Source organism: Daphnia magna, linkage group LG6 (assembly GCF_020631705.1).
Source record: "Daphnia magna isolate NIES linkage group LG6, ASM2063170v1.1, whole genome shotgun sequence".
Classification (NCBI taxonomy): Eukaryota; Metazoa; Arthropoda; class Branchiopoda; order Diplostraca; family Daphniidae; genus Daphnia; species Daphnia magna.
Genome location: NC_059187.1, coordinates 4000623 through 4024972, shown reverse-complemented (window position 1 = coordinate 4024972; position 24350 = coordinate 4000623). Strand labels below are relative to the sequence as shown.

Below are 24350 nucleotides of genomic sequence, written 5' to 3'. Positions count from 1 at the left end.
GAGGAGGTGGGATACCTCGTGCATTTGATCTGTTTAGCCGCGGATGTTGCTAATGCTTAAATGTCCGTTCTTATTATGTCAAGGAAAAGAATACCCTCTTCCGATTTACCTTTGTGGATCGATGTGTTACAATTGTATCTCCCGCCAATATCCCCATCCCTAATTATGTGTTGGTCTCTGCCAGATGGCGGGTCAATTAGCCAGACGCCTTTGTCTACCTGTTGTAAGAGGCAGTAGAGAGTAAACCGTCTGAGCGACAGGACCATAGGAGGGCGCTTTGCTTAATGCTGGCTTCCCCTCGCGGATTGTTTTCCATTCCTTTTTTGCGTGTTCCCCTTTTTCGCGTAACTGTGCGAATCCCAAGTGCAGGGACGAAATACAACTATTTCGTTGAATTATTTAATTGCCTCTTTCTAGAGTAAATCCCAGCGTACTCGTTACGAACGTAAAAATTGGTGTCAGAAGAGGGATTACAAGGCCTTAGAACGACTTTTAAAAAGTCGCCTTACTGAACGCCACTGCCTTAAAGTATTTATTTATTTTTTTTCTCTCTCCTCTGAGGCTTTGTTTGGTCAATTTGTAAAGTGGTGTGTGGATCTCCGTAAGTTTTCATTCTTTTTTTTTTGTTTTTGTTTTGTGTGTTTTGTGTGTAACTGACATTTTAGGGGCGCCGCCATATTGGATCCAGTCGCGTGTTGGAGGCAGGCGTGACTGTGGGCGTGGCCATATTGGATCTGTGTTACGCGACAGACTCTCCCGCAAAGTAGTTTCCCGTGGGATCGTGGTTTATCGCTTTGAAGCCAAAGGGGAAATATTTTTTTTTGTTGTTTTGTTAATTTTTCGGCGTTTAATTTCTTGTTTCCTTTTTTTGGCGCGCCAACAATTTAAGCGAGTTTCGGTTGGTGTACCTAAGCTTTTGTCGGGTATTTAATTTGGTTTTTGTGTGTTCGTCTCCTGCCTTATTGGCTTTTGCTGGTGCCGTCGTTTATGTATGTTTATTCTGTTTTTTTGCAAGTGGGTTTTTTCTTTTTTCTTTCTCGTGGTTGACCGACTGATTAGTCACGTCTGTTTTGGGTCTTTTCCTTTTGGTTGCTTTTGCTGGCGTCGGGACCTGCATGTCGGATACGGATTCCGAAATGAAAGAACCTTTTTTTGGTTTTGAACACCACTATCACTTACGAAACCGTAGCCAACAAACCGATCCAGAACCGGTTAGACCCCGTTTAGTTCTCCCTGTACCTCGCAATCCACCAAACGACGCTGCTAAACAACGTCTGGAATTTGACATTTCTCCTTCGGAAGCGTCGACCAAAACTGAAATGGCGGACAATGCAGCTCTCATCGCTGCGTTACAAGGGTTTACCATGGCAGTAGCAACGGACGCAGCAGCGAGGCAGAACCAGATGGCGCAGCTGTTTCAAGTTATCGGGGGCCAACAGCAAAACCAAGCCGCTATGCAAGCCATTGTTGCTGCACCACCCAATGCACCTGTTATTCGGCCCTCCACAGTGGCGGTAAACTCTCTACCACATTTTTCAGGTAGTGCAGACTGTTAGAAATTCCAGAACCCGAACCTGATGGTTCAGGGACGGACAATTAGGAAGGAAGTCAAACGGAGAAGTAATGAGATAGATCGGCGTAACAAGAAGACAGAAGACCGTAGAAAGTAAAAGTGAGATGAGGAATAAAAGAATTAAAACCATAGCAACGTTTCTAATGCAAAAACAGGAAAAAATAGAATAGTAAGAGAAGTTGTCGCTAGATGGCGCCACACGGAACCAATCCATCAGAGTTTAGTTCCTGAAACCGTCAATAGATGGCGCTACACAAAACTAACCAGGAAGTAGTTACTGTTACCATCGCCACATGAAACCTGAGTTCAGAAATAGTTCGGATAACTGTCACCAGATGGCACCACCAGGAGCTGGATATTTGGTTCAAAGATCCAGCGCTAGATGGCGCCACTAACGTCCTGCCAAAGTACCTTTAAGTTTACTAAATGAGCGCTAGATGGCGCCACTAAGATCCTGCCGAGATGGCACATGATATCGGAGCTGACTACTAGATGGAGCTTCTGTATCGACTAGTTGATACGTATCGACTAGTGATAGACTCATAGAGATGACCAACTTAGACTGGACCATAAGTATCGGCTAGCTGATAAGAATCGACGACAAGATAGTGGCATCTAGTTCGAGACCATCGAATTAGAATTATCGGAAGACCCGTCACAAGATGGCGCCACCAGTAATTGTTAACAAACAAATAGAGATCGGCAACTATAATTAACCGGTTATTCCGTTGCCATGGTTACAAGGTTAACCGGTTAATTCGTTTCTCAGTTCATTCACCTCACAAGGTCACGCGCGGAAAGAAGAATAGAAGATCGAGACGACATCTACGCCAGCGCCAAAATTATTGTTACGATTAGATTAATTCTCTGTCAACGATGTTTTTATAATTGGTATATAAGGGGCTGAAATAGGCCTCATTAATACACACTATTTTCCACCGATATCCTGGCTTCGTCTACTTACTGGTATTGTTGCTTTGATTGTTCTTTCCATTGTTGTTTTGTTTGCACTTGTCCCGGCTGTTGCTGCGTGGTATCCCGCCATTGCCTTGTTTCTCGTCCCGGCGGATTGCTGTTGGTATTCCACCATTGTTGCTGTAGCTGCTCTTCTGGATCCATCTACGCCTTGTTCCACGCTGCCAAACGCCGCCAAACCTGCAATCAAGAATCCATCAGTAAATTATTAATATTCTCTACTTTTCTTCATCTTTTGATTATTGCTGCTGTGTCGCGGCAATAAACCGCATTCCTTTTCCGTTCTTTACGGCACACTCTTCTTGATACTGTCACCCGATAAGGTGACAGGTTGGCCAATAAATAAATATATATACGCTGGCACTTCGGTGCTAGGCCTAGAAATACAAACAGAAAAACGCTGACACTCCGGGGTTAGGCCTAGAAAAGAAAAAAGATTAAAAATATACAAAATACACTTAGATTTCTGAGTCGGCAGTCTCCGACATAAAGAATGAGCAAATCTTTAAATGGTCCTTCGAACTTACTCTATTTTCAGTGGCAGAACACCAGAAAAACGTGTTTAATTATTTTCAGTCCTTGCTGGACTCCGATGTGCGTAGCTACACCTTGTGGAAAGAGTTAGAAAACACTATTCCCAAGGGTGTGTTCAGACGGTTAAGACTGCCGGAACCATTTCCAGAGCAGAAGAAAGTCGAGAACAAACGACCAAAGCCGTATGCCAGACCGGTACCAGAAGCACAGACAGTGCTGACAGAAATAGAGGACACAATCAATACAAGACCTTTAACTTTCGTGTCAGAAGAAGACAACGAACCACTGACACCGAAACAATTATTATCGGGGCACCGACAAGGGCAAAGACACCCGATAGACGAAAGAGAGACAGAGTATTCAGACAGAGTAACTCTGACCAAAAGAGAACGACTACGACGAGATCTACTAGCCACTTGGTGGGAGAACTTCAACCAAGAGTACGTGGCAGATTTAGAAAAATTCCACTGTCCCACCCCGGGACAGGTCAAACAGGTAGAAATAGGGCAAGTCGTAATAATACATGACGAACATGCAAAAAGATCCAAATGGAAGACAGGAAGAGTAGCTAAACTCTACCCCGGAGCAGATAAAAAGTTTCGACGAGTAGCTGTGCTAATAGCAGACAAGACTAAAGGGAAGGGATCAACAACGATCTTCAGAGACATCAAATGTCTATATCCATTAGAGCTTCACGCCGGACAGATAGACCCAGAGTATGAGAATACCGCTCCATTCTTGGACAGAACATCAGATTCGAGTTCGGATTCTGAGTTAGACGAAGGTCCAACGGGGGACGGCTGTCACCCGATAAGGTGACAGGTTGGCCAATAAATAAATATATATACGCTGGCACTTCGGTGCTAGGCCTAGAAATACAAACAGAAAAACGCTGACACTCCGGTGTTAGGCCTAGAAAAGAAAAAAGATTAAAAATATACAAAATACACTTAGATTTCTGAGTCGGCAGTCTCCGACATAAAGATTGAGCAAATCTTTAAACAGACGAGGACGCACAGGGGTTTGTTGACCAAGTAAACAGGGCAGCAGGGTTAGAAGGTTGGACGGCCGAGAACTGTCTTTTGGTTGCCGTAACACGTCTTTTAGGTACGGCGTCTCAATGGCACGCGCAAACCGGGCAGAACTATGGTACGTGGCCACTTTGGTTGACGGCCCTTGTCACAAACTTTTCCCACACTTTGTCGTTTTTGAAGTGGAGCTTAATGGTGGAAGCAAGAGTGCAGAAACCAGGGGAATCTTGTTTGGAGTACGTTTTGGACAAGCGTAGATTATGTCTGCGCTCTCCTGTACCTTTGCCAGAGGCAGACATCATTAAGGCGTTGCTTAGGGGGCTAGCCAATCCAATTTACATCGCGGCGCTTACGGCTCAGCTACCTGTCAATTTTACTGACTTCGTAACTCGTCTACGGGACTTGGAACAGCTTGGCTTATCGAGTGTTCAAATGGGTATTCCTGCCCCGCCTGTAACATACACTGCACCCTTTAACGGCACGGCATGTCCTGCGCCACCTGTTGTCGCCCCACCTGCCCCAAATTTCGCGGCTCTTTTTCAAAATCTTGGTGACAGATTGGTCAATCAGATTTCAACGTCGATGTCGCGGCTGGCGGTTAACCCGATAGCCGGTGGTTCGCGCGCTGGAGGCCCGATGCCCCAGAGAGGCCCACCACAGAGACTCTGTTATGTCTACAATAGGAATGGACATATTGCCCGGGACTGCCCAGCAAAAAACGACGCGTCTGCCCACCAACGGCAATGGCGCCCTTAAGAGGCTTTGTTTTTTTTTTTTAACCGACCTGCCTTACCCCTTATCAAAGTCTGGATCGAAAAAGTAGGCGAAGTTATAGCCCTCGTCGACTCTGGTGCAAGTGTTAGCGCAGTCCGGCTGAGTGTCGTGTGCAAGTTTTTAAATCCAAGCCGCAAGGTGAACAAAGCTAAACTCAGGGGCGTCGACAACAAACCGGTGCGCGTCGAGGGATCTTTGCCACTCAACGTTAAATGGGGGGGTAAACTTGTAAAAATTAATCATGTAACTGTCTTGAGGACTGCACCATTTGCCTTAATTTTGGGGGTTGATTGGATCGTTAAAAGTAATACAAGTATAGTGGTTAAGAGGGGGAGGATTGAACTAGTTGGGGAAGGGAGTAAAATTTCGAATGGGGAAGGAAGTAAAATTTTAAATGGGGAAGGGAGTAAAAACCTCGAGATAACCTCGAGATAATAATAATGCAGCAAAGTTTTCTTTTTAAAATTGAAGATTAGTGCAACTTTTTTAGAAGCATAAAGTTATTAAATTGCGTGAGTAATGACGTCGAGGAGGTGAACATCATTCCAATTGATGCATCGGACGGCGAAAAAACTAACCAAAAAGCGACGACTTTTCTAATACCTCTGTAAACAAGACAATAAATTGCACTTCAATTAGTTTTAATCATAGGTTTATAAGCAGAAAAAATCGAAAGACCTAGAACTTCAGCTTTGGCCTGAGATGTTTCAAAACGTTCAACTTGATTCCAAAAGCTCTGCATCAGAATAACACACTGGGAGGTCTGATGTCGCAAACAGAGAGAGCCATTTTTGTTGAGACACATGATCTCTTTCACAGTAGACACCTGTTGGAATTGGTGCTTAGACGAAGTCAGCATTGTGCAGATTAGCACAATGAACAGATTTTTTCAACTGAGTATTTTTGCACACTGAAGGACTAGGGGCTGCGGATAGGAACTGCACCTAAAGATATGAAAACATTGTCTGACGGCAATAAAAACTGAAAGAAATAACATGCAAATATACTGTACTGTACGTTCAAATAACGTCTAGTGAAAAATCAACTTTAAAACAATCGTGTGTGTCGTGAAAAAGTGTCCCTCAGATTGGTACGAAAAATTGGCAAATTTCAGTGTATTAACGAAAAAGAATGTTTAAAACGGAACGCACTGAACATTTATTAACTCCTCGCCGAACACGTCTCAAATCCCTAACAACTAGGCTACATCTGATGAGCGGTGAATTTCCACTGCAGACGATCCACTAAACAGTGTAGCCATCTATTGATAAGATATCTAGTTTTACTTTATTATTAATTTAAGCCCGACATTTTAAGACCGACTTATTGTATAAAAATTCGGCTTAGAATTTTGACTTCAAATTCAATAAAACCTAACCTATTAAAACCAGAATGAGAAGCTAATTCCGAATAAAATATTAGTTTTCCACTCAATTAACCGATTTTTTAATGAAACGGATCCAGAGTAGCAAACACTTGGAATCAGAAAAACCCCAAAACTAAGTTTGAAAAAGGGCAGCATTTTTTTTTACAGGGTGTTTTACGAGAAAACCAACAACTTAATCGAAATCAACGTTCAATTTTTGTTATTCCGTGTGATTTTTATCGAATTCTATGAGATGTTGTTTTTCGCAGATTTTGACAAAAGTGGGAAGGCGATACCCTTCCCACTTTTCTGTTTTTGGCCAAATTTCAACTTTCGCTTAAAATACATGATTTCAATTCAGAATTGAATGCTAATCACGGAAATCCAGTTTATTTTTCAATTGGCCTTATACTTTTTTTAAAACTTAACGTAAACAACAAAATATAAAGTTGGGGTGGTAACAATCCTTTATTTTCGTTTATTTTAAAATCGGCTAATTTAACGAGGAAACCATGTACTTAATCGAAATTAGCAGTCAGTTTTGATTATACTGTTTGACATGTAGTGCGACATGCAGTTTCTCAGACAATTTACGGTTGCCGCGATTCAAGAGCAACTACAGCCCAACCCTGTCGGGAACTTCCCGAACGGAATGAGGGCCCCTAGTTACGAGTCACCGGTCGCCGCGCATGGAACTGGATTCCAGCTGCCATCTATCGTTTAAGTTTTGAAACCAGGGCATCGTTATCAAAACAAGAACCAAAATACTGTCATAACTCAACCACACTAGCCTTGAGATCTAATCAACTGGCATATCAGTCTTTCAATTAATGTTCTTTATTAAGCACGGAATTTCATCTGCGGCTCTTTTTTACGCCTTATGAGAAGCCACACGCACCTAATGTAAATTTAAATGGCAGCCTCATTCATTTATTTAAAAGGCAACAGGATGAGCTCTGGTTTGTGTCTCAAAAATTTTCGTTTCAGTAGGCAGTGTGCTACTGTAGCCAGTGTCACGAAACACCCAATTCCGTCGGTAAGATATGTTTGCCAGTTTCTAGTTAATGCTTGTATCATTTTTATTTTTATTATGAAATTTTAATGCTTGTATTAAAACCATTACTCTTAATAACACATTCTATGTTTGCAGACAGTTAGAACTTCTCTTTTTGAAAATAAAAAAATACTTCCATTTTCCTCATTTTTGACTGATTCACATGGTAGGCAGCATAATTATCTTAGAATTTCATTAACAGAGAGATGCAACCTGAGATGTGAGTAGAATTATGTCATTTTCTTAACTGTTCTTATTATTATTAGCTGCAAATTTTCTTTGTTTAGGCCAGTATTGTATGCCAGCTGGAGGTGTTGACTTGACTGCAAAAGATAAATTACTGTCTACTTCAGAAATTGTAAAAATTGCATCAGCTTTTGTAGAAGAAGGAGTAGATAAAATAAGGTTGACTGGTGGGGAGCCATCAATCCGTCCTGATATTGTTGAGCTTGTTGGTAATGTTAGTTTTTTAAAACAATGAAGACAAAAATTCTTTCAATTTTACAAATATTTGTATTTTAGGGCTGCTGAAAACATTAGATGGTTTGAAAACCTTAGCTATGACAACTAATGGATTGCTTTTATCCAGAAAATTACCTGCTATGAAAGAGGCTGGTTTAAACATGCTTAACATCAGCCTTGACACTCTCATACCACCCAAGTTTGAGTTTATTACTCGTAGAAAGGGACTTGAAAAAGTTCTTCAAGGTATTGATCTTGCTTTGGAAATGGGCTACAGTCCAGTTAAGGTAGTCTTTTGCTGTAAGTTTTGTAATTACCACTTTCAGAAATAACATGAAATTTAATTTAGCTAAATTGTGTCGTCATGCGGGGACTAAACGATGACGAATTACATAGCTTTGTTGAACTAACTCGCGATAAAGATGTTGACGTTCGATTTATCGAGTACATGCCTTTTGAAGGAAATAAGTGGAACGATAAAAAAATGGTACCCTATCATGAAATGTTGGAAATCATTCGACGAAAATATTGTGACTTACGGCGCATGGAAGATGCAATCAACGACACATCGAAAGTAACAATATCCAATTTCTTACAGCAAGTTTTTTTTAATGCTCAAATCGCTTACGCGCTATAGGCATATCTAGTTCCTGGATACCGCGGAAAAATTGGTTTCATAACTTCTATGTCGGAACACTTTTGTGGCTCCTGTAATCGTTTGAGACTCACTGCTGATGGTAATCTTAAAGTGTGTCTTTTCGGAAATGCTGAAACCTCACTGAGGTATATCATTATTATTGCACACTGTGCGTGGTATCTTGTGATGTTCTTTATCTCCTAAAGAGACTTGTTGAGGAATGGGGCATCAAAAGAGGAACTGATTGCTGTTGTTGGCCAAGCGGTTGGACGAAAGAAAAAGCAGCACGCTGGTACCTTATTAGGGATTTGGCTTGGCACACACCACAGAACTTAATTTTGATTTATTCGTTTAGGAATGTCCAATTTACCTTCGATGAAAAATCGCCCTATGATTTTGATCGGTGGGTGAAAATCATCTTTCCTAGGTAGTTGGCATCAACTTTTCAACACTAACTTACATTTAGGTGACTCCAATAGTCTGTTAACAGGGAGTTTCATAGCTACGAGTTCCATCCGTCCTTACTGCACCGACAAAGGAGACCACTTCAGCAACCATAACGATTACCTTGATGATCCGTGGACATCTTACAGAGAAACGCATGCATCTTTGCTTCAAGCATCTTCGTTATTTAACGCCTCTACTCGAAGGAGCAATCTATCTCAAGAAACACATGAACACACTACTCCAAATGCAAATGACCAAGTTAAGTTGACTCACGTCGATCATCACGGTCAGGCTAGAATGGTCGACATAACTGAAAAGCCATGGACAGTTCGGCGGGCTACTGCTCAGGCTATCGTCTGGATTGGGCCTGAAGCGTTTCGTTTAGTAAATGAAAATCTGATTAAAAAAGGCGATGTTCTTAAAGTTGCCGAAATAGCAGGCATCACCGGTGGCAAGTTGACTTCACAGTTGATCCCTCTTTGTCATCCTATCTCTCTTCATCAACTGAGTGTTCGCTTATCACTGGACTCAAAAAATAATTGTGTTATAATAGAAAGTAATGCTGTCACGCATGGTCCAACAGGTGTTGAAATGGAAGCTCTGACAGCTGTTGCAGTTGCAAGCTTGACTGTGATTGATATGGTTAAGGCAGTGACGAAGGAGGCTGAAATTCGAAATCTTAATTTGGTCAGTAAATCGGGAGGAACTCGTGGTGACTTTAACCGTACAAAAAATGACGATATGCCATTCCCCTGTTAAGTTCAAAATTGTCTATATTTGTTGAAACGACAGAAAATAAAATTTAAAGAATTTTTCTTTTTTATTCTAATGAAGACGCGTCCATCGTAAACTAGTGATAAACAACTTACGCGCCGCGTCATCATCCAAGGCTTGTGGTGCAACGTGACTTTCAGCACAGTTACTAAATTTCGAAGTGCCACATTTTAAAAGGGTAATGTTAAGTAAAGGTGTTCCAATCGTCACCTAAAATATTTCCCGGTTACATTCGCAAGAGAGGGGTCAAGCGCTGCATAAAGAGTTGTCTGCGCTCCTCTTTCGGGCGTACGGATGAAAGGCCATGCAAGTGGCTTTAGAAAGAGGCTAGCAAACCAACTATTGACAAAATCCATGTGTCGGGCAATATTTGTATCCACGATTCCTGGATGTAAGGCGTTCACGGTCACACCGGTACCTGGTAAAAAAAAAAAAAAAAACTCTTTACGAAATTCCTTTTCCTTCAACGTTCTTGATAAATTTACCTTCGAGGCGCTTAGCCAGTTCCCGCGTAAAAAGTACGTTGGCTAATTTGCTCTGTTCGTAAGCTTTGGCAGGATCGTAGTGTTTTTCTGAGTTAAGATCGTTAAAATCTATTTCCCCCCTTAGGTGTGCCACGCTGGAAACGTTAATGATCCGACTAGGTGCTGTTTTCTATAGGGGAAAATATACATTTTATCTCATTCGCACTGGTTGTATCGGAATTAAGAAATGTCCATCAAGCTCTAAAGCACATACTTTTAGTTTATCCAGTAATAGGTGGGTGAGAAGGAAATGGCCGAAATGGTTCACCTGGAAAACAGATCTTATATTATTGCTATTGGAAAATTCCGGTGGTCCATTGTACCCCTATTTGCATCTCAATTCCCTCGGAAGTTAAACTGCGAGGACAGCGCATTACCCCAGCGTTATTAAGGAGAATATCCAATCTAGACTCCTCTGGGACAGAAATTAAATCATTTCAAATAAGCATTACTAGAACAATTAAACAGGCTTACCAGAATTAAATCTTGAGGCAAACTGTCTAATAGATTCTTGAGATGCTAGGTCACATTTTCTGCAGTAAATAAATTTGTTGCCAGTCTGAAGAACAAAATCTTTTCTGATTTCTTCACACTTCTTCATATCACGGGAGGCCATAAATATTTTTGCTCCTCTCTTGGCCAATTCTTTAGCTGTTTCTTTTCCAATTCCATCAGTGGCACCAGTGATAATCACTGTTTTCCCATCTAATCTTTCCTTTCCTTCATATCTAGGTCCACTTAAATATTCTCTAAGAAAGCAAAAGTATTGGTTTTTACACAAAAATCTTTATTGATTCAGAATTATTCATACTTAACTAATATAAGGCCACCACCAACTGCACCAAAAGCAGAAAATAATAAATATGGAGTTGGGATCTTCATTTTCATAATATTATACTGTAGGCCTACTTCTCAAATTGTATAAATTTTTTTCAGTAACGTTTCCCCACACAAAAAAATAACTAATCCACAAACTTAACACTTTCTTTTTCTCTTAATGAAGATTTTTCATAAAGAAAGAAATTTCTAACTAGATTCTAACCTCCTTGATTCAAGATTATTTAAGACGTACAAATGAGCTACCGTTTATGTTGGCAGCAAGCATGAGACTTTAAGAGATCGAGAGAATCAGAATTTGTGCAAGTGCAACTGTTTACATTGAATTCGGCTGCTTGTTCATCGATTATGGCATGGCTTCGTCGAGATTTCAGCTTCACGATCGTACGAAATAAATAACTGTTCATCAATACATTGAAAATAATATTGGTACAAGTTAATTTAAAAAAATTATTCTATGACCGCGTTATTCTGATTTTTTATTAGGAGACATGTTAGAATTTCTCCTCATAAAAAACTTCCCAGCTTGTCCGCATGGTGAAACTTGACCGATGTTCGCATCATAACAGTTTGAAAATGGATCTTGCAGAAGGATACGTTTTACAATATCCAATTGAAAAATGCCCGGCTAATTATGTGAATCTCGTTGGGAGCAGAGTCGAAGTTTTAACAATCAATCACACTAAATTTGTTGGACAAATCTACTCAATGGACCCAATTAGTGGAAGGTATGTAGCAACTACTTTCCACAATGCAGATGAAGTCAAAACTTTTAATTCATTTTTTATTTTTATTTTAATTTACAGTCTTTTTATGATGATAGATCGTTGTAACCAAGAAGAAAGAAGTATAAAATTAATCATCGGAAATTCAATTAAGTATCTCAAAATTATTAAGATGACATCAACTAGCATGAGAACACTTCCCGAAGAAAATGGATTGCAAGGACCTAGCTCTCAGCATTCTGAAGATTGGAAACAGCTAAAAGATGCTTTAAAAAAGTGGTTTCATGAAAGCCGTATTCCAGTAAATGAAAATAATTATGGTTGCCTGTCAGTGCTTAATGAGATAGTAGTAAGCCCTCCTTATAGACCAGAAAATTGTTCTGGTACCAATGAAGTCATGTTGTGGAGAGTTCAGAAACTATTGGAAAATTTTTACCAAAAGTGAATGTAAATGATGTAAACATTTCTGTATTGTGTTTTGAATTTTTAATCAAGTAAATTCTTTCATCACTTGACTCGCTTCTGTTGCCGTTTCCGATAAATATCGTTTAGTGGTGGTCCACTTTGCTGAGATCCACTTGTGGCGATCGGCTCTTCATCTTCAGATTCTTCACCCATTCCTCTTTTTTTCTGTGGGCGGTCAACACCGGCATCTTTGGGCAGCCAATGAACACTTCGGGCCATGTCAAATAATTTTGCGTTGTCTGTGGTATTCGCGAGCAAGGAACCTAAAAAATTAATAATTTTTTTTTTTTAGTTTTATTCAAAAGGTATGTAATGTTGTACTCATTACTCGTTTCGCTTATGTTTAAATGCTTTATTAGCTCCATTACTGGATCGACTACAACAAAAGGCCCGTGGAAGCAATGTGGTGGGGGTAACATTCCGCACAGCTGAGAGGCTGCAGGCGGTAACGGAAATCCTCCTCCTGCAAACAGAAAAAATTAAAAGGGAATTGTTAACTTAAGGTTTATAATTAGATTTAATACGAATTTTACCCGGCGCGATGTGTTCCCCTGGTGTCCATTGAATTTTGGGTTTGAAAGGTACCATTTGAGAAAAGTCGGGCTTGTACATCGTAACGTCTGCCGCCTCCGTGTTTTGTTTTCGATTTTCCTCCTCTCTGGCAAGAAGATTTTTAGCACTTTGGCTGCTGCTAAGCTCTGCTACTTCATAGTATCCCAACGCTCTTTAATAAGCATTCATTAAATGTTAAAACAATACCTCGAAATGTAACGCAATTAGAACAAACCTTAGATCTGCAGTCGAACAGGGAAACAAGGTTCCAAATCTATACCGATCAATAAGGAGCGCTGTTTCTTTTCCTTCCAATTCCTTGAGCTAAAATTCAAATAAAAACTATGGAAATGAAACAAAATGCAGCTTTATGTAGAAATCTACCTTATCGAGGACCGCATTGCGTCTTTTTTCTACTTTCACTACACTAGAAAGATCCCCAATAGAAGACTCAAACTCGAGGAAGCGGTTCCAAATTTCTAATGAATTTTCAGGAGTAAGCGAGCCCGATGATAGAATCCGTTCAAAAAGTACTCGAGTGTTGTTATCTTCATTCAGTTGCGTCAGGAATTCGACATAGGCAAGCAGATAGTCAGGTTGATGCTTGAACCGTTTAAGACCTAGATCAAATATTTTAAAGGCGATATTTTTGTCCTTGGTACAATAATATTCCATCAAGGCAGCAGCTACAAAGACATGGCTAGAACAGCGAGGGTCTTGGCGAGATCGTTTAAACACTAATCGGGCCGATTTTATTCCTTCCGCTCTTCTTGCAAAGCGCATGTATTGAATGTAGCCCTATGAATTTTACCATGTTACCGCAAACTTATAATGGTAACAGAATAAGAGAGAATTACCAAGGTTGGATCGATGTCATGCTGCTCGAGGTATTTCGTATAAATTTGATGAGCTTTGTCATACTTAATTCGCCCCTCTTCGTAATCGGCATAAGCGAAGTAAAGTAGGCTGTTATGGGACATAGGGCCATTAATCGAACGTTCATAAATATTGGAGACTTCCTCAGCTAGGCTCTTGGCAGCCGTCACATCCTAAATCGTATTGAAATGAAACTACAGTCATGAGAAGCTAAGATTTTAACTTACCCCTTTGTCTGAAAGAGTCTTTGTACTGATTTGAAGAAAAAGGGCGGCTTCATACCAAACATGGGGATGGTGTCCAAGGCACAAAAGACACTGTTCGAAAGCGAACATAGTTCGTTTGGTAAGTAACGACTGGTCTTCTGTTCGTAATGGATTAGATTTCTCCCAGGCCAAGTATTTTTTCCATAGTTCTACTTGTTTTATTTGCTCTGGGTGATTGGATGGCGGGGTCGAAGGCATAGCTTTATTAAGACCCCGCGTGCAGGCCTCCAATTCTTTGGCAACTCTTCTAGCATTCATGTAATCACGGCTACGCTCCTGTGTAACAGAGTAAATGTAAGAAAAATAGGATTGAAAGCCAACATAGAGCAGATTTTTTTTCTTGGGAAACTTATTCTAAATTGCTATAGTGACAAAATATGCTGAATATTTATTTATAAAAATTAAAATTTTGAGAAAAATAGTTCTTTCATCCAATATGATTTCACCTCTTTTGATAATGACAATATGAAAAGCAATTTTTTTTTAGATTATTCTTAGCTAATTTGTTTTTAGAAAATTACCTGCTGCATTTTTTCTGCAATCATGGGGTTTATGGCTAATTCATATGCAATGTAGTCCTTCCATAGTTGTTCAATGTTCAGCATTGGAGTAACTACACCTCTTTGATACACTTTTCTTACAGCTGTGATTCTCTGATTTTCAGCATAAGATCCAACAGCTTCAACATTACGGAGAAAGTGAATATAATCATTCCAAATACTATATGACTGGATGTCCATTCCAACTTTATCCAATGTGAAATCGTAGCACTGTGCAATTTTCTCTCTGAAATGATGACAGGATTAACAGAAAAAATATGAATTTGAATTCTGGCTAGAGCCATCATGCTTTTTATACCTGTAGTTGGGTAAAGCACTTTTAGTTTCCTTAACATAGTTCACATACAGTTTCCAGAGTTCTATATTTAAAACCTTGATCAAGCAGCGTTGAAACAACTGCAAACAAAACATGAGCATGAAACTTTTGGAAACACAAATAATGCTAATTCCTACCTTTTCGACTTTATCATAATTCCTTGCCCGCATTTCTTGTTCTATATACATTTTCCAATACCGACCCGATGTTGGGAACTGCGCTACCAACCGTTCAAAGTAAACTCGGGCATCATCAATCTTGCGTATCTGAGCTTCACGCAGAATTTGACCCCAAGCTTCTAAGTCAAAAGGGTTGGTTTCTATGGCTTTTTCGGCTCTGGCTAGTTTATCAGCCATTATAATTTTTTATTTTTGTACTCCTAAAAAAATTGTTTATAAGTTCATTAACCACGTTTTCTACAGTTCCATTCAAAATCACAAACAACAGTCAGGCATCTTGACCTGACAACGAGCTTGGGGAAGCATCGTCTGCTGTTATACTTCTCCATCTAGGTTCGACCCTAGGAACTTCAATTTAAGCAGTCGATGTTCAGTATGACAGCAAGAATCCGGCAATATTACAAGCAAACGAATTCATAAGCAATATAAAATTCAAGTTTTTTTTGCCACAAATGACGTTGTATCATTTCGGAAATTGCCTAGCCTTGGTAAGATACTATAGTATTTCATATTTTGTATTCAATTATGATAAGATGTATTTTTCAGAGCTATATTCCATTTTGGATAGTCTACAAGTACTGCGGACTGTAAGCTTCTAGTTTAACATTATTAATCAAATTTATGGTTGAATGAAAACATATTATCATTTACACCTCAGGTCAGAATATGGAGCATTCTGGAAATGTGTTCAGGCTGGTGGAGTATATGCATTAACACAGCTAGGCAAAATGCTTCTGTTAGCTACTTTTTTCCCTACTTCTGGAGATTACTCACAGGATGATCCTGACAACTTCTCTCCTGTAAAAACTTTCTTTTAGGTGTTCTTAGATAAATAACTGTTACATTTTTCCTCTGAAGCTCCAGGAATTGCTGAAGTGCACAGTTGATTTGATTGACCTGATTGGTCTAAGTGTTGTTATGTCGAGAATAGCAGGAAAAGGCCACACAAAGGTGTTGATTGCAGGGCTTGGTTGGGCTGGTGCTGAACTGGTTTTAAGTCGCCTGTTAGTCCTGTGGGTTGGAGCACGGGGAACCGAATTTGACTGGAAATACATCCAGAAGAGCTTTGAAGCAAACATTTCAATTGTAAATTGAGCTGAGTATAATTTTGATCTTATATGTTATAATGGTAAAAAATTTTCTCCAGGTTCATTTCCTTTCGGTGACTGCGTTAGTTTGGCTCTATTCGCGTCATGACTTGCCAAAACAACTATTACCGGCAGTAGTCATTCTGATTGGATTTCATAGCTACAAATCGGTGATTTGCGATATGATTTCACATGTCATGCACATGTACTCTTGGTCACTCCTCGCATTTAAAGCGGTGTTTTCTTTGACTATGGCTCTGATTGTTCTCCATATTTATGGAGGTGTGGCCACATTAGCCGCTTAATGTTGTAAGATTTGTCATCTAGTTCAATTACACATAACGTTGGATTTCCTTTATTTTTTTTCTTCCTTTTTTAAATTTGGTATCGTTGACTACGGCAGTTAGATCAATAAATCTAGCACCTTGTGCGTTTAAGAGTCAATACTGGTGTAGAGCGGCAGAATGTTTCAAGAGACGCATGAGTTTTCTGTAAAAGAAGTGTTACAGTTTATTCATGATTCGCTTCGATTTATGCGAGCTTCAGGTACCCTTCCACGCGATTGGACTACTAGAGATTCAACTGAATTGAACCTGTTTATACCCAGTTTTCGTCATCAGCCGATAGTGCGGCTCGTAGACAGTGTGGTGAGACAAGCCAAATGTGAACCTACCGACACAGGAATCTACAATTTAAGCCAACTGAGTGAGGTTATCAAACTTCTCCAACAATCTTTACATTTGAAGCTGGAATTAATGGCTGATCAAGGAATATTTGATCCAATTGTTCCTTGGATTGGATCGATCGTTACCGAGAATAAAAACACCGTTGCCAAACTATTGGCAGACATAAAGCCGGTGCTCAACAAGGAAGCCATACAAATTGTAGATGCGGAAGCCGATACGGCTCTCGTCGAAGAAGATGATTCCAACAAATCATTGGGTTCTAATGAAGTAGTAATCCACGTAGTTGACGATGTCAGAGGGGGCCAAAAAGACTTCTCCTTACCAGTAAACATTTGTCATTTTACATGTTTTACAAAATTTACACACGCAATATTTCTTGTAGGCGAATATATTGCTAGAGAAGATGCCTTACTTCGCAAAAGCCACTAGAGGTATAGATATTTCTAGACAATTGGCCATACATATAATAAGTGAAAGTTCTTCTAACTAAAGCCGAATTCCTTTGCAGGTCAACTGCTGTCTGACGTCGACATCACTGTTCATTGCGATGTACACATTTTTGAATGGTTGACTAGATGGATGAATTCGATGAACCACCCACCTGCGCTTGGTTTGCCACTTATTTTCTAAGTTTCCTAAGACATTCATATCTCTATTACGCTATTACTAATTCAGAGCCATCAAATGTGGTACCAGTTTTGCTTTCCGCAGCATTCCTGGAAACGGAAACGCTGGTGGAGGAATGCTTAAATTTTTGTCACAACCAAACTAATCAAATATTAGACGCGAAACAAAGCTTCAGCTGTCTCAGCGATCAGCTCATTGAAAAGTATTAACACAGCGGAGAATTAAAAAATTGTAAAAATACGGATTTTTTTAACGTTCTGTTTACGCAAACTAAAGGCTTGCTGCAAAATTTACCGCTTCTGAAGTGGAACAACTGGGCCATCAGAGATCTTCGCTTCAAGCTAGACTGTACGCATTTTTCATTGTCGATCTCTGTTCGACAAAAACCAACCCAAAAAGAGGAATATTTAAAACGGCTGCCACTCTGTTTCAATGTGTTCTCTGTGGCGGTTTACTTACTGAAGAAGTTCAGTCAAAAGTACCATGCACTGCTGGCAGGGTCATTTTAACAAAGACAGGCCAACTCGTTCACCGTCATCAAAGGTACATAGTTGTAAACGTTGTTACACTGTCTCATTACATCTTACGTTTTAATTTCTAGAGATCAGAATTGGAATCTTACCGAATATATCCAGAATCTGAAAATATCGCTAAAGACATGGCGTCGAGTTTATTGGAGACTTTGGTCTCAAACACATTTTCTTGAGTGTTCGAGTTGCTGCATGCCGTTTGCTGCCACCGATTTCATGAAATGCCTTTTTCATCCTGAGGGCAGTCAATATATGGGGACCACGCGGAATAAAGGGAATTTTCAACCAATCGGGAAGCATACGTGTTGCCAGCAAGAAATATTGCGGTTTTCAACTGTTCCCAATCATCACGTAAAGTTAAAATTTTCATTTTTTGCCAAACTGGTTCTTGATCTAAATATAATCTTAACGTATATAAAAAAACAAAACAAAAAAAACAAACAATAACAACAATAATTAGGGATGCCGGATGAAAGAACACACTGTTTCATGTGTGAACTTAGAGCAAATTCAAGTGACGACTGTTTGCCGACAGTTTTCGGAGTTTATTCACTTTGCAGGACCTCCTAAAGTTAACCAATCTACCTGTGGTAAGTTCTGGGCCTTAGAAAAGAATATTATGATTGCCAACCAATGTAATAATTTAAAAAGATAAAGACGTACCGAAAGCACCTCGTCTACTGGGAACGGAAGAAGATGTGGTGCCTCGTTTCACACTAGGGTTCCAGAGTCGTCCGCGAAGACATTTAGTACCATTACCGTGGCAGGCAGATCAATATACCAACAAAGATACCAGTAATTCTTTTCATTACTTAACGATGATCTTTGGATTTCTATTTGGGTTTTTAAAAATTCGGTAGATCGACCGAAGACTGCATGCAGCTCTCAAGACAGTGTGTCAACAACCGGTAGCGCTGAATCGGACGAGAAATTTCGGAAAATAGTAAACGTGCTTGATCCCCATTCTCTTTGCTACGAAGAAGACGAAGATATGCAAGAAGATGAAGTTGAAGATCCGTCAGGTGTTTCTCCCAACAAGCCAGCGAAAGCGGCAGGAAGGGATGGTTTAAAAAGAATAAACTACCCACAAATGCTTGGACGTCGAAAATTCTCATCACGCAGAGAATACAAAATTAAACCGCAACCCCAAGTAAAGTAAGTCATGATCAATGTTGGGAGGAGGGGGTGGAGAGAGAGATAGAGAGAGTGAGAGAGAGAGATCTTTTTTGAACTGAAAAACATTTGCCACTTTGTTTTTCCAGGGAAATCGATTTGCGTTGGAATCCTTGTCTATCGACCAAGACAAACCAAGACAGCCAACGTTACATGGAGGAAGAAATGTTTCGACGCATTGTGAACCAATTGGCACCGCCTCAATGGCAGAAAGCCCGCTCGCCTGTGGGTGGTCTTTTCGCCAAAATTCATCGTATTCTGCAGGAGAAGGCTCAGCGGGAGGCACGACGGGCAAAGATGGCTCCGGCTGCTACATCAATCAGTGCTGCCATGACCGCTGCCCTAGCCGCTCGTAAATTTAAGGCGCATCTCCATTCAACGTCAAATCTTACGTAGTTTAATCTTCCGGTTGACGTAGAAGCTCATTACGTGGCTCCATTACTAATAGAGAACTTGATTTAGATGATCGAATTACTGTACTAATCACTTGTGTGGCTCATAATTAATAACAAAAACGTGCATCGACATTTGGGAACTGACGGTGATATAAAGGAGGACTGACAGACACATTTGACTAGAATGATTGAATGCTCGGATAGGAAGTTAGAAAATTTCACCGGTTTACAAGCGATAGATATCATCAAATCACATACTAACTGTCCGTAATTCTCCCTATCAATAGACTAGAATAAAGATCTGACTTACGATATCAATTTTAGATTAAGCTATTTTCTTCCACATCGACTTCGGTGATGAAAGAGGACTGCGAGCAATTTAAATACGATTCAGACGACTTGCCTATTCGGCTGCAAGATTGATTCGGAGCAGCACTCCACGCACCACCTACAGAATTAAATCGAGATCTTTTTTCCCTTCGAATTGGATCATCAGGATTGCTAGATTGGATTGCAGAAGGTTGAGGTTCCCTTTACAAACAATATGTTTTTAGCAATAAAAAATAGAATTTGGTCAATAAGGGACTCACCGACAGAGGACACAAACAATTATGTACGAACTGGCACATCCTAGGGCAGCAAATGCAATGCATATTAGTAGAAGAGTGGAAGTGCTCGCTTCTGAGATAATAACCTCCGTCCAATAACGGTCACAGTGTAAGTGCCAACATACTGTACGATTGAGCTCATCTGGAAAAGATCGAACAATAATCTTTAAAAAAAATTTTGTTGTACAGATTCCAATCTCTTCTCACCTCTCAGATGCAAAAATTGTTGGTTGCTCAAACGTAGAATAAGATCACTAGTACACATGCTAACCAAGCGGGCGCATTCTGAACGAAGCTGAAAGAAATCTTCGTCTCGGCAAGAGCTCTGTTTTTGCCTTATACGCTCAGACAGTTCCTCTTTTTTAGAGGTTGAAGGCAAGATCATTTCTGGATTTACGTCATTGGTAGTGTTAGTACGGCATCGAGGAAGTGTTTGGTTAGAAACCGATTTCACAATATTGGAAGGCGCTGGTGAGCAGCAGTGCATCTGTGGAAGTTGTGACGGAAGAATCAGCCAACCTTTTCTTTTGCATTGTTCGTCGTTAGTCAGGCAAATATCTGCTTGCTGGTTGTAACGGCTAACGCTATGAGCTTGAGGGGTAGCTTTCACTAAAGCTGTGATTGTTTGTTGCTCCTCTCTGGGATTTTGGAATTCACTGGTTTGATTTTGGTTCTTTGACATTTCTGCTAAGTGAAGCACTTCACAGCGTATCAAGTCACAGAAATCAGCTGGACAGACACTGTCTTCTGTCTATCAATTTTAAGTAATAAGCATCTTTTAGCTTATGAAATGAAACATCTCATATTTTGATATTACCAGTTGTAGCTTGTCTTGATGTTTCTTTAACATATGGAGATCAAGGAAAGGTTCTCTGTGAAAAGATTTCCCACAAATAGAGCAGCTCCATTTTGTGGTGCCAGCTTGGAATTTTGATTGATGGATTACATGGTAAATGTCTCGTTCTGGATGTAGGGGACAACTTAATGGGACTTCAACTTTGAACTTGTTAAAAAGTGGAATCCATTTCTATTTAGATACAAAACAAATTAATATGTTTGCCAAATATATAAGGATATCTATTCTACCTTAGAAACAAAATTCCTGACAAGAAAAGAGAATTCTCGTGAACACCCTATTGATGGATGACTGAACTCTGGCCATGGCAGTAATGATGAGATCATTAGAAGGATTACCTAGTGATGAAAATGAAATCTTAATTAGCTGTTCAGAACCCATGCAGAACTTTATTAATTGGATTAATCTCTGCATAGCATAACCTTATTGTCGAACGATTTTCATTTCATAAATCACCCGTATTACCTTGAGATTTAAGAAAGATTTCATCTCTAAACTGAAATGTACAAACTTCGGTTGTTCTGTTACATGATGTGAGCAATAGATTTTATTTCGTACAATTTTTTTGAATCACGCCCATGTTTCGATCATTTTCACTTTTACAAACATGCCATCAAACAACATTGGATCGATCCAGCGTACTAGTTTCATTCGTCAGATGGCAATTCGATCGCCACAGTAGATGGCGTTGGCCTTGTTTTCTTTTTCGACCTTCAGTCCGCTCTTTTGGAAATTTGGAAATCTCTAATCGTTGATATATTTCTGAAAATTTAGGAACCTAGAAGTTGTAAAAGTTGATATAGGCCACGATCGCCAAGCATGCCGAAAAAGTTTGACGGGGAAAATTCAAAAGTGGCAGTAGCCAGAGCGCGTAAGGAGGCAGTCAAACAGGCAGACCATAAAAAGAAAGAAGAAAAGAAGGAAGAAGAGTTCTGGAAAGATGATGATAAAAATGTCCAGAAAAAGTTGCAGCGCAAAGATGAGAAGGAAAAGAAAAGAATAGAACAGTTGGTAACTGACATCAAATCCTATTGAGCAGTCTCATTTTTGAGACAGAATCTAATAATTTTAAATTGTTGGAAAAATAAGGAAAAGAAAACTGTACTCAAAAATTTGGCAGATGAAGAAATGGAGGCAATAAAACCACCGCCTAAGCAAGCATCCAGCAAAATTTCTCGCCTACAAATTCAAGTATCTAAAATCTGCTGTGAGGGTGGATTCAACAAGAGTACAATATTCTTCTGCATTCAATTTCCGGTAGGCTGAACTAGAAAAGAGGGAGGCTGCTGCCAAAGGCAAGGGATCACAAACCAAAGTTGTGCCAGTTGAAGATATGGATGCACCAATTCCAGAAAATATAAATAGGGTGGTAATTGATGGAGAAGTAGCTAGCTCAGTAGATGAAGCTATCCAAGTTCTAAGGTATGCTTGTTTGTCAAATTTCTTAACTGGTATGTTACTATGAAAATGGAAATTAGAATTAGTGATTCAGCTGCCGATATTGAACGTCATCCTGAAAAACGAATGAAAGCTGCATATACCGCGTTTGAAGAACGACATCTTCCACGTCTCCGTGAAGAGAACCCGAATATGCGTCTTTCCCAAATAAAACAAATGTTGCATAGGTAAGAAAAGACTAGGTGCTAAACACTTTATTCTCTTTAACATATATTGATTTTGTTTTCTAGGGAATGGCTTAAAAGCCCAGAAAACCCGTTAAATGCATCCCACTCTCAATACAATAAAAAGAAATAACGTTAACATAGTATTTTCTCTGAGGATGAGTTTGTTCAATGAAGTTAACATTTCTGTGCTCATCATAAAATTGAAACAGTTTTATGTTGAAAGAATACAAAATCGAAGAGGCAAACAGTAGTAATCTGATCGTAACAACATACCTCTCCTAAAACATAATAGCAAAGAACATCGAAAACTGATTGAATAAGAAAATTTGCTGTCTTCTATTTTAACGAAGCTTTGAGGTAGTAAAAGGCATCAAGACGACTTGGAACAAATAACTGAACATAGCCTGAAATTACTTCCTGAAATTCGACATACTTAGAAACGAAAATACAACTGTCCGATATTAGAATTGATGTTGACGGGAATTTTCTGACGAGATATTTTCTGAATTAAAAAAAAAAAAAGTCGGTTTATTTTTGCCTTAATTGTTTATGCTCTCCGCTCTTTTTGACTACCATTTGTGGATAGTGATACATGAAACCCAATTAAATCGATGCCGAATAGTTTTTAAATTTCCAGAAAATTTGAAAAAAAAACAAACTATCCTTAAATCAATCTTCAATTATTTTACTGTTTCATTTTTCATTCCCAATTTCAGTTTTATATATGAAGCGTTCATGTCGCTGTAATTTTATCATAAGGTGTAACTAAGCGAGCGTGTAAACATCGATGTTTCTTGTGCAAAAGACAAGAAGACAAGGGTTAAGATTGAATTACAAATTCCAGTAGATCCAGGCATTAGAAGGCAGAACAACTAAAAATTATCTGGTGGCTTGCAATGCACCAATATTACTGGGGAATGCAATTTTATGTGCTAACATTAACAAATGTATAAAGAAATTAAACTGTGAAATACAAAGAAAATATTTTAAATATGACTTTAACCTGTCTTGAGAAAGGCTTCACAATCTCTAAGAACAGACTGTAGGTCTGCGTATTCAACCAACTGACAAGCTTCTTCCAATTTTACCCATTTGAAATCTTTATGTTCTTCTGAAAGTTTCACTGCTAGATTAGGGTCCACAAGCTTGGCAGGCCAGTATATTACAGTTTTAGGCTTTTGATTAACTTCATAGCGCAGTTCTTTTTTGAAGTCTTCCATGATCTGTAGATGATTGCCTTTCAAGCCAGCTTCTTCTTCTGTTTCTCTTAGGGCTGTTTCCATGTCACTCTCTCCAGGGTCCACATGACCTGATACCAAGATAAAATAAATTAATAACATCATATGCCAGCAAAATGTTACAAAACTAACAAACCTTTTGGTGGTGTCCAATGGTGGTGGCCGTACGCAGTCTGTAATAATAGATATTCTATTTCTGAAGAAACAATTCTGTAGATTATTAAACCAGAGGCTCGTAAATTCCTCATTGCTACCACCTAAACAATATTCACTTTTTCAGTCTATATTTCGTAGATTAAAGACAAAGGATAGAAAATCGGAAGGAAACAAGAGTAGCCTAACTGTCTGTTTTCAAGTATATCGAACTACTATCTACTAAATGAAACAGCGTTGTCAGTTTTATTTAACTAAACAATTCTGAATTCTCGTTGATCGTTGCAGCAGAGTAATAGCAGAGTAATAGCAGAGTAATAGCAGAGTAATAGCAGAGTAATAGCAGAGTAATAGCAGAGTAATAGCAGAGTAATAGCAGAGTAATAGAATACTGGTGTAGCCACGCTTACGGCGGGCCCTCCCATTGCCTTTTTGGCCTGAAAG

The 24350-nt window shown here is 39.4% G+C and overlaps 8 protein-coding genes and 1 long non-coding RNA gene across 16 annotated transcripts; 5 read left to right on the top strand and 4 right to left on the bottom strand.

Moving 5' to 3' along the window:
* The first annotated feature begins 248 nt into the window (after window positions 1-248).
* On the top strand, window positions 249-1704 carry LOC123473812. Its single transcript, XR_006648085.1, has 2 exons — window positions 249-528; window positions 666-1704. It is a non-coding gene; the product is annotated as an uncharacterized LOC123473812 (long non-coding RNA).
* A 5303-nt stretch (window positions 1705-7007) lies between these two features.
* Window positions 7008-9665, top strand: LOC116925140 (GTP 3',8-cyclase, mitochondrial). Its single transcript, XM_032931770.2, has 9 exons — window positions 7008-7289; window positions 7404-7527; window positions 7595-7762; window positions 7830-8056; window positions 8119-8343; window positions 8407-8552; window positions 8613-8698; window positions 8762-8809; window positions 8873-9665. Exons 1-9 carry the CDS (start codon window positions 7167-7169, stop codon window positions 9610-9612), a joined length of 1887 nt encoding a protein of 628 aa, XP_032787661.1. The 5' UTR covers window positions 7008-7166; the 3' UTR covers window positions 9613-9665.
* On the bottom strand, window positions 9609-11410 carry LOC116925144 (retinol dehydrogenase 13). 7 transcript variants are annotated; one of them, XM_045175178.1, is made up of 8 exons: window positions 11194-11304; window positions 10963-11059; window positions 10626-10900; window positions 10475-10566; window positions 10366-10419; window positions 10113-10281; window positions 9838-10045; window positions 9609-9775 (listed from the first exon to the last, which is right to left on the bottom strand). In XM_045175178.1, the coding sequence occupies exons 2-8, from the start codon at window positions 11037-11039 to the stop codon at window positions 9679-9681; spliced, it is 972 nt and encodes a 323-aa protein (XP_045031113.1). In that variant the 5' UTR covers window positions 11040-11059; window positions 11194-11304; the 3' UTR covers window positions 9609-9678. The 7 variants fall into 7 exon arrangements, with proteins under 7 accessions (XP_045031113.1, XP_045031115.1, XP_032787666.2 ...); XM_045175180.1 differs by having other exon boundaries at window positions 10963-10987; window positions 11194-11299; XM_032931775.2 differs by having other exon boundaries at window positions 11235-11271.
* Window positions 11326-12228, top strand: LOC116925147 (gem-associated protein 6). Its single transcript, XM_032931777.2, has 3 exons — window positions 11326-11417; window positions 11475-11716; window positions 11795-12228. The coding sequence occupies exons 2-3, from the start codon at window positions 11523-11525 to the stop codon at window positions 12156-12158; spliced, it is 558 nt and encodes a 185-aa protein (XP_032787668.1). The 5' UTR covers window positions 11326-11417; window positions 11475-11522; the 3' UTR covers window positions 12159-12228.
* Window positions 12166-15234, bottom strand: LOC116925139 (cleavage stimulation factor subunit 3). The gene is made up of 10 exons (XM_032931769.2): window positions 14886-15234; window positions 14731-14828; window positions 14394-14658; window positions 13834-14148; window positions 13588-13779; window positions 13115-13528; window positions 12966-13054; window positions 12712-12902; window positions 12507-12641; window positions 12166-12441 (listed from the first exon to the last, which is right to left on the bottom strand). Exons 1-10 carry the CDS (start codon window positions 15102-15104, stop codon window positions 12221-12223), a joined length of 2139 nt encoding a protein of 712 aa, XP_032787660.1. The 5' UTR covers window positions 15105-15234; the 3' UTR covers window positions 12166-12220.
* A 19-nt stretch (window positions 15235-15253) lies between these two features.
* On the top strand, window positions 15254-19427 carry LOC116925150 (uncharacterized protein KIAA1841 homolog). The gene is made up of 15 exons (XM_032931780.1): window positions 15254-15415; window positions 15474-15514; window positions 15586-15727; window positions 15786-16013; window positions 16075-16314; window positions 16762-17025; window positions 17084-17132; window positions 17210-17311; window positions 17377-17530; window positions 17605-17871; window positions 17930-18209; window positions 18319-18448; window positions 18510-18653; window positions 18719-19013; window positions 19121-19427. Exons 1-15 carry the CDS (start codon window positions 15380-15382, stop codon window positions 19425-19427), a joined length of 2679 nt encoding a protein of 892 aa, XP_032787671.1. The 5' UTR covers window positions 15254-15379.
* Window positions 19428-19488: 61 nt separating this feature from the next.
* Window positions 19489-21529, bottom strand: LOC116925142. The gene is made up of 6 exons (XM_032931772.2): window positions 21356-21529; window positions 21121-21228; window positions 20852-21061; window positions 20242-20785; window positions 20017-20176; window positions 19489-19957 (listed from the first exon to the last, which is right to left on the bottom strand). Exons 1-6 carry the CDS (start codon window positions 21377-21379, stop codon window positions 19747-19749), a joined length of 1257 nt encoding a protein of 418 aa, XP_032787663.2. The 5' UTR covers window positions 21380-21529; the 3' UTR covers window positions 19489-19746.
* Window positions 21530-21561: 32 nt separating this feature from the next.
* Window positions 21562-22760, top strand: LOC116925146 (coiled-coil domain-containing protein 124). Its single transcript, XM_032931776.2, has 5 exons — window positions 21562-21901; window positions 21980-22081; window positions 22152-22312; window positions 22369-22515; window positions 22579-22760. The coding sequence occupies exons 1-5, from the start codon at window positions 21710-21712 to the stop codon at window positions 22643-22645; spliced, it is 669 nt and encodes a 222-aa protein (XP_032787667.1). The 5' UTR covers window positions 21562-21709; the 3' UTR covers window positions 22646-22760.
* Window positions 22527-24227, bottom strand: LOC116925148 (bis(5'-nucleosyl)-tetraphosphatase [asymmetrical]). Of its 2 annotated transcripts, none has more exons than XM_045175184.1 (3): window positions 23890-24227; window positions 23519-23824; window positions 22527-23017 (listed from the first exon to the last, which is right to left on the bottom strand). In XM_045175184.1, the coding sequence occupies exons 1-3, from the start codon at window positions 23999-24001 to the stop codon at window positions 22977-22979; spliced, it is 459 nt and encodes a 152-aa protein (XP_045031119.1). In that variant the 5' UTR covers window positions 24002-24227; the 3' UTR covers window positions 22527-22976. The 2 variants fall into 2 exon arrangements, with proteins under 2 accessions (XP_045031119.1, XP_032787669.2); XM_032931778.2 differs by lacking the exon at window positions 22527-23017 and adding an exon at window positions 23185-23447.
* Window positions 24228-24350: the final 123 nt, after the last annotated feature.

What these genes read in the sequence shown, in the direction of transcription:
- LOC116925140 (XM_032931770.2), top strand. Translation starts at nt 7,167, where the DNA reads ATGGCAGCCTCATTCATTTATTTAAAAGGCAACAGGATGAGCTCTGGT. An exon ending in CGAAACACCCAATTCCGTCG is followed by an intron (nt 7,290 to 7,403) that starts GTAAGATATGTT and finishes CTATGTTTGCAG; the next exon opens with ACAGTTAGAACTTCTCTTTT. An exon ending in AATGCTGAAACCTCACTGAG is followed by an intron (nt 8,553 to 8,612) that starts GTATATCATTAT and finishes TATCTCCTAAAG; the next exon opens with AGACTTGTTGAGGAATGGGG.
- LOC116925144 (XM_032931774.1), bottom strand. Translation starts at nt 11,395, where the DNA reads ATGAACAGTTATTTATTTCGTACGATCGTGAAGCTGAAATCTCGACGA. An exon ending in GCTTGCTGCCAACATAAACG is followed by an intron (nt 10,901 to 11,234) that starts GTAGCTCATTTG and finishes TTGCTTTCTTAG; the next exon opens with AGAATATTTAAGTGGACCTA. An exon ending in TGCCTCAAGATTTAATTCTG is followed by an intron (nt 10,567 to 10,625) that starts GTAAGCCTGTTT and finishes TTTCTGTCCCAG; the next exon opens with AGGAGTCTAGATTGGATATT.
- LOC116925147 (XM_032931777.2), top strand. Translation starts at nt 11,523, where the DNA reads ATGGTGAAACTTGACCGATGTTCGCATCATAACAGTTTGAAAATGGAT. An exon ending in ATGGACCCAATTAGTGGAAG is followed by an intron (nt 11,717 to 11,794) that starts GTATGTAGCAAC and finishes TTTAATTTACAG; the next exon opens with TCTTTTTATGATGATAGATC.
- LOC116925139 (XM_032931769.2), bottom strand. Translation starts at nt 15,104, where the DNA reads ATGGCTGATAAACTAGCCAGAGCCGAAAAAGCCATAGAAACCAACCCT. An exon ending in GCAATGCGGTCCTCGATAAG is followed by an intron (nt 13,055 to 13,114) that starts GTAGATTTCTAC and finishes TTTGAATTTTAG; the next exon opens with CTCAAGGAATTGGAAGGAAA. An exon ending in TTTAAACATAAGCGAAACGA is followed by an intron (nt 12,442 to 12,506) that starts GTAATGAGTACA and finishes TTAATTTTTTAG; the next exon opens with GTTCCTTGCTCGCGAATACC.
- LOC116925150 (XM_032931780.1), top strand. Translation starts at nt 15,380, where the DNA reads ATGACGTTGTATCATTTCGGAAATTGCCTAGCCTTG. An exon ending in GTCTACAAGTACTGCGGACT is followed by an intron (nt 15,515 to 15,585) that starts GTAAGCTTCTAG and finishes TTTACACCTCAG; the next exon opens with GTCAGAATATGGAGCATTCT. An exon ending in TTGAAGCAAACATTTCAATT is followed by an intron (nt 16,014 to 16,074) that starts GTAAATTGAGCT and finishes AATTTTCTCCAG; the next exon opens with GTTCATTTCCTTTCGGTGAC.
- LOC116925142 (XM_032931772.2), bottom strand. Translation starts at nt 21,379, where the DNA reads ATGAAATCTTTCTTAAATCTCAAG. An exon ending in TCAGGAATTTTGTTTCTAAG is followed by an intron (nt 21,062 to 21,120) that starts GTAGAATAGATA and finishes GTATCTAAATAG; the next exon opens with AAATGGATTCCACTTTTTAA. An exon ending in ATTGTTTGTGTCCTCTGTCG is followed by an intron (nt 19,958 to 20,016) that starts GTGAGTCCCTTA and finishes TTGTTTGTAAAG; the next exon opens with GGAACCTCAACCTTCTGCAA.
- LOC116925146 (XM_032931776.2), top strand. Translation starts at nt 21,710, where the DNA reads ATGCCGAAAAAGTTTGACGGGGAAAATTCAAAAGTGGCAGTAGCCAGA. An exon ending in AGAAAAGAATAGAACAGTTG is followed by an intron (nt 21,902 to 21,979) that starts GTAACTGACATC and finishes TGGAAAAATAAG; the next exon opens with GAAAAGAAAACTGTACTCAA. An exon ending in TTTCTCGCCTACAAATTCAA is followed by an intron (nt 22,082 to 22,151) that starts GTATCTAAAATC and finishes AATTTCCGGTAG; the next exon opens with GCTGAACTAGAAAAGAGGGA.
- LOC116925148 (XM_032931778.2), bottom strand. Translation starts at nt 24,001, where the DNA reads ATGAGGAATTTACGAGCCTCTGGTTTAATAATCTACAGAATTGTTTCT. An exon ending in CCATTGGACACCACCAAAAG is followed by an intron (nt 23,825 to 23,889) that starts GTTTGTTAGTTT and finishes TCTTGGTATCAG; the next exon opens with GTCATGTGGACCCTGGAGAG. An exon ending in TGAAGCCTTTCTCAAGACAG is followed by an intron (nt 23,448 to 23,518) that starts GTTAAAGTCATA and finishes TGTTAATGTTAG; the next exon opens with CACATAAAATTGCATTCCCC.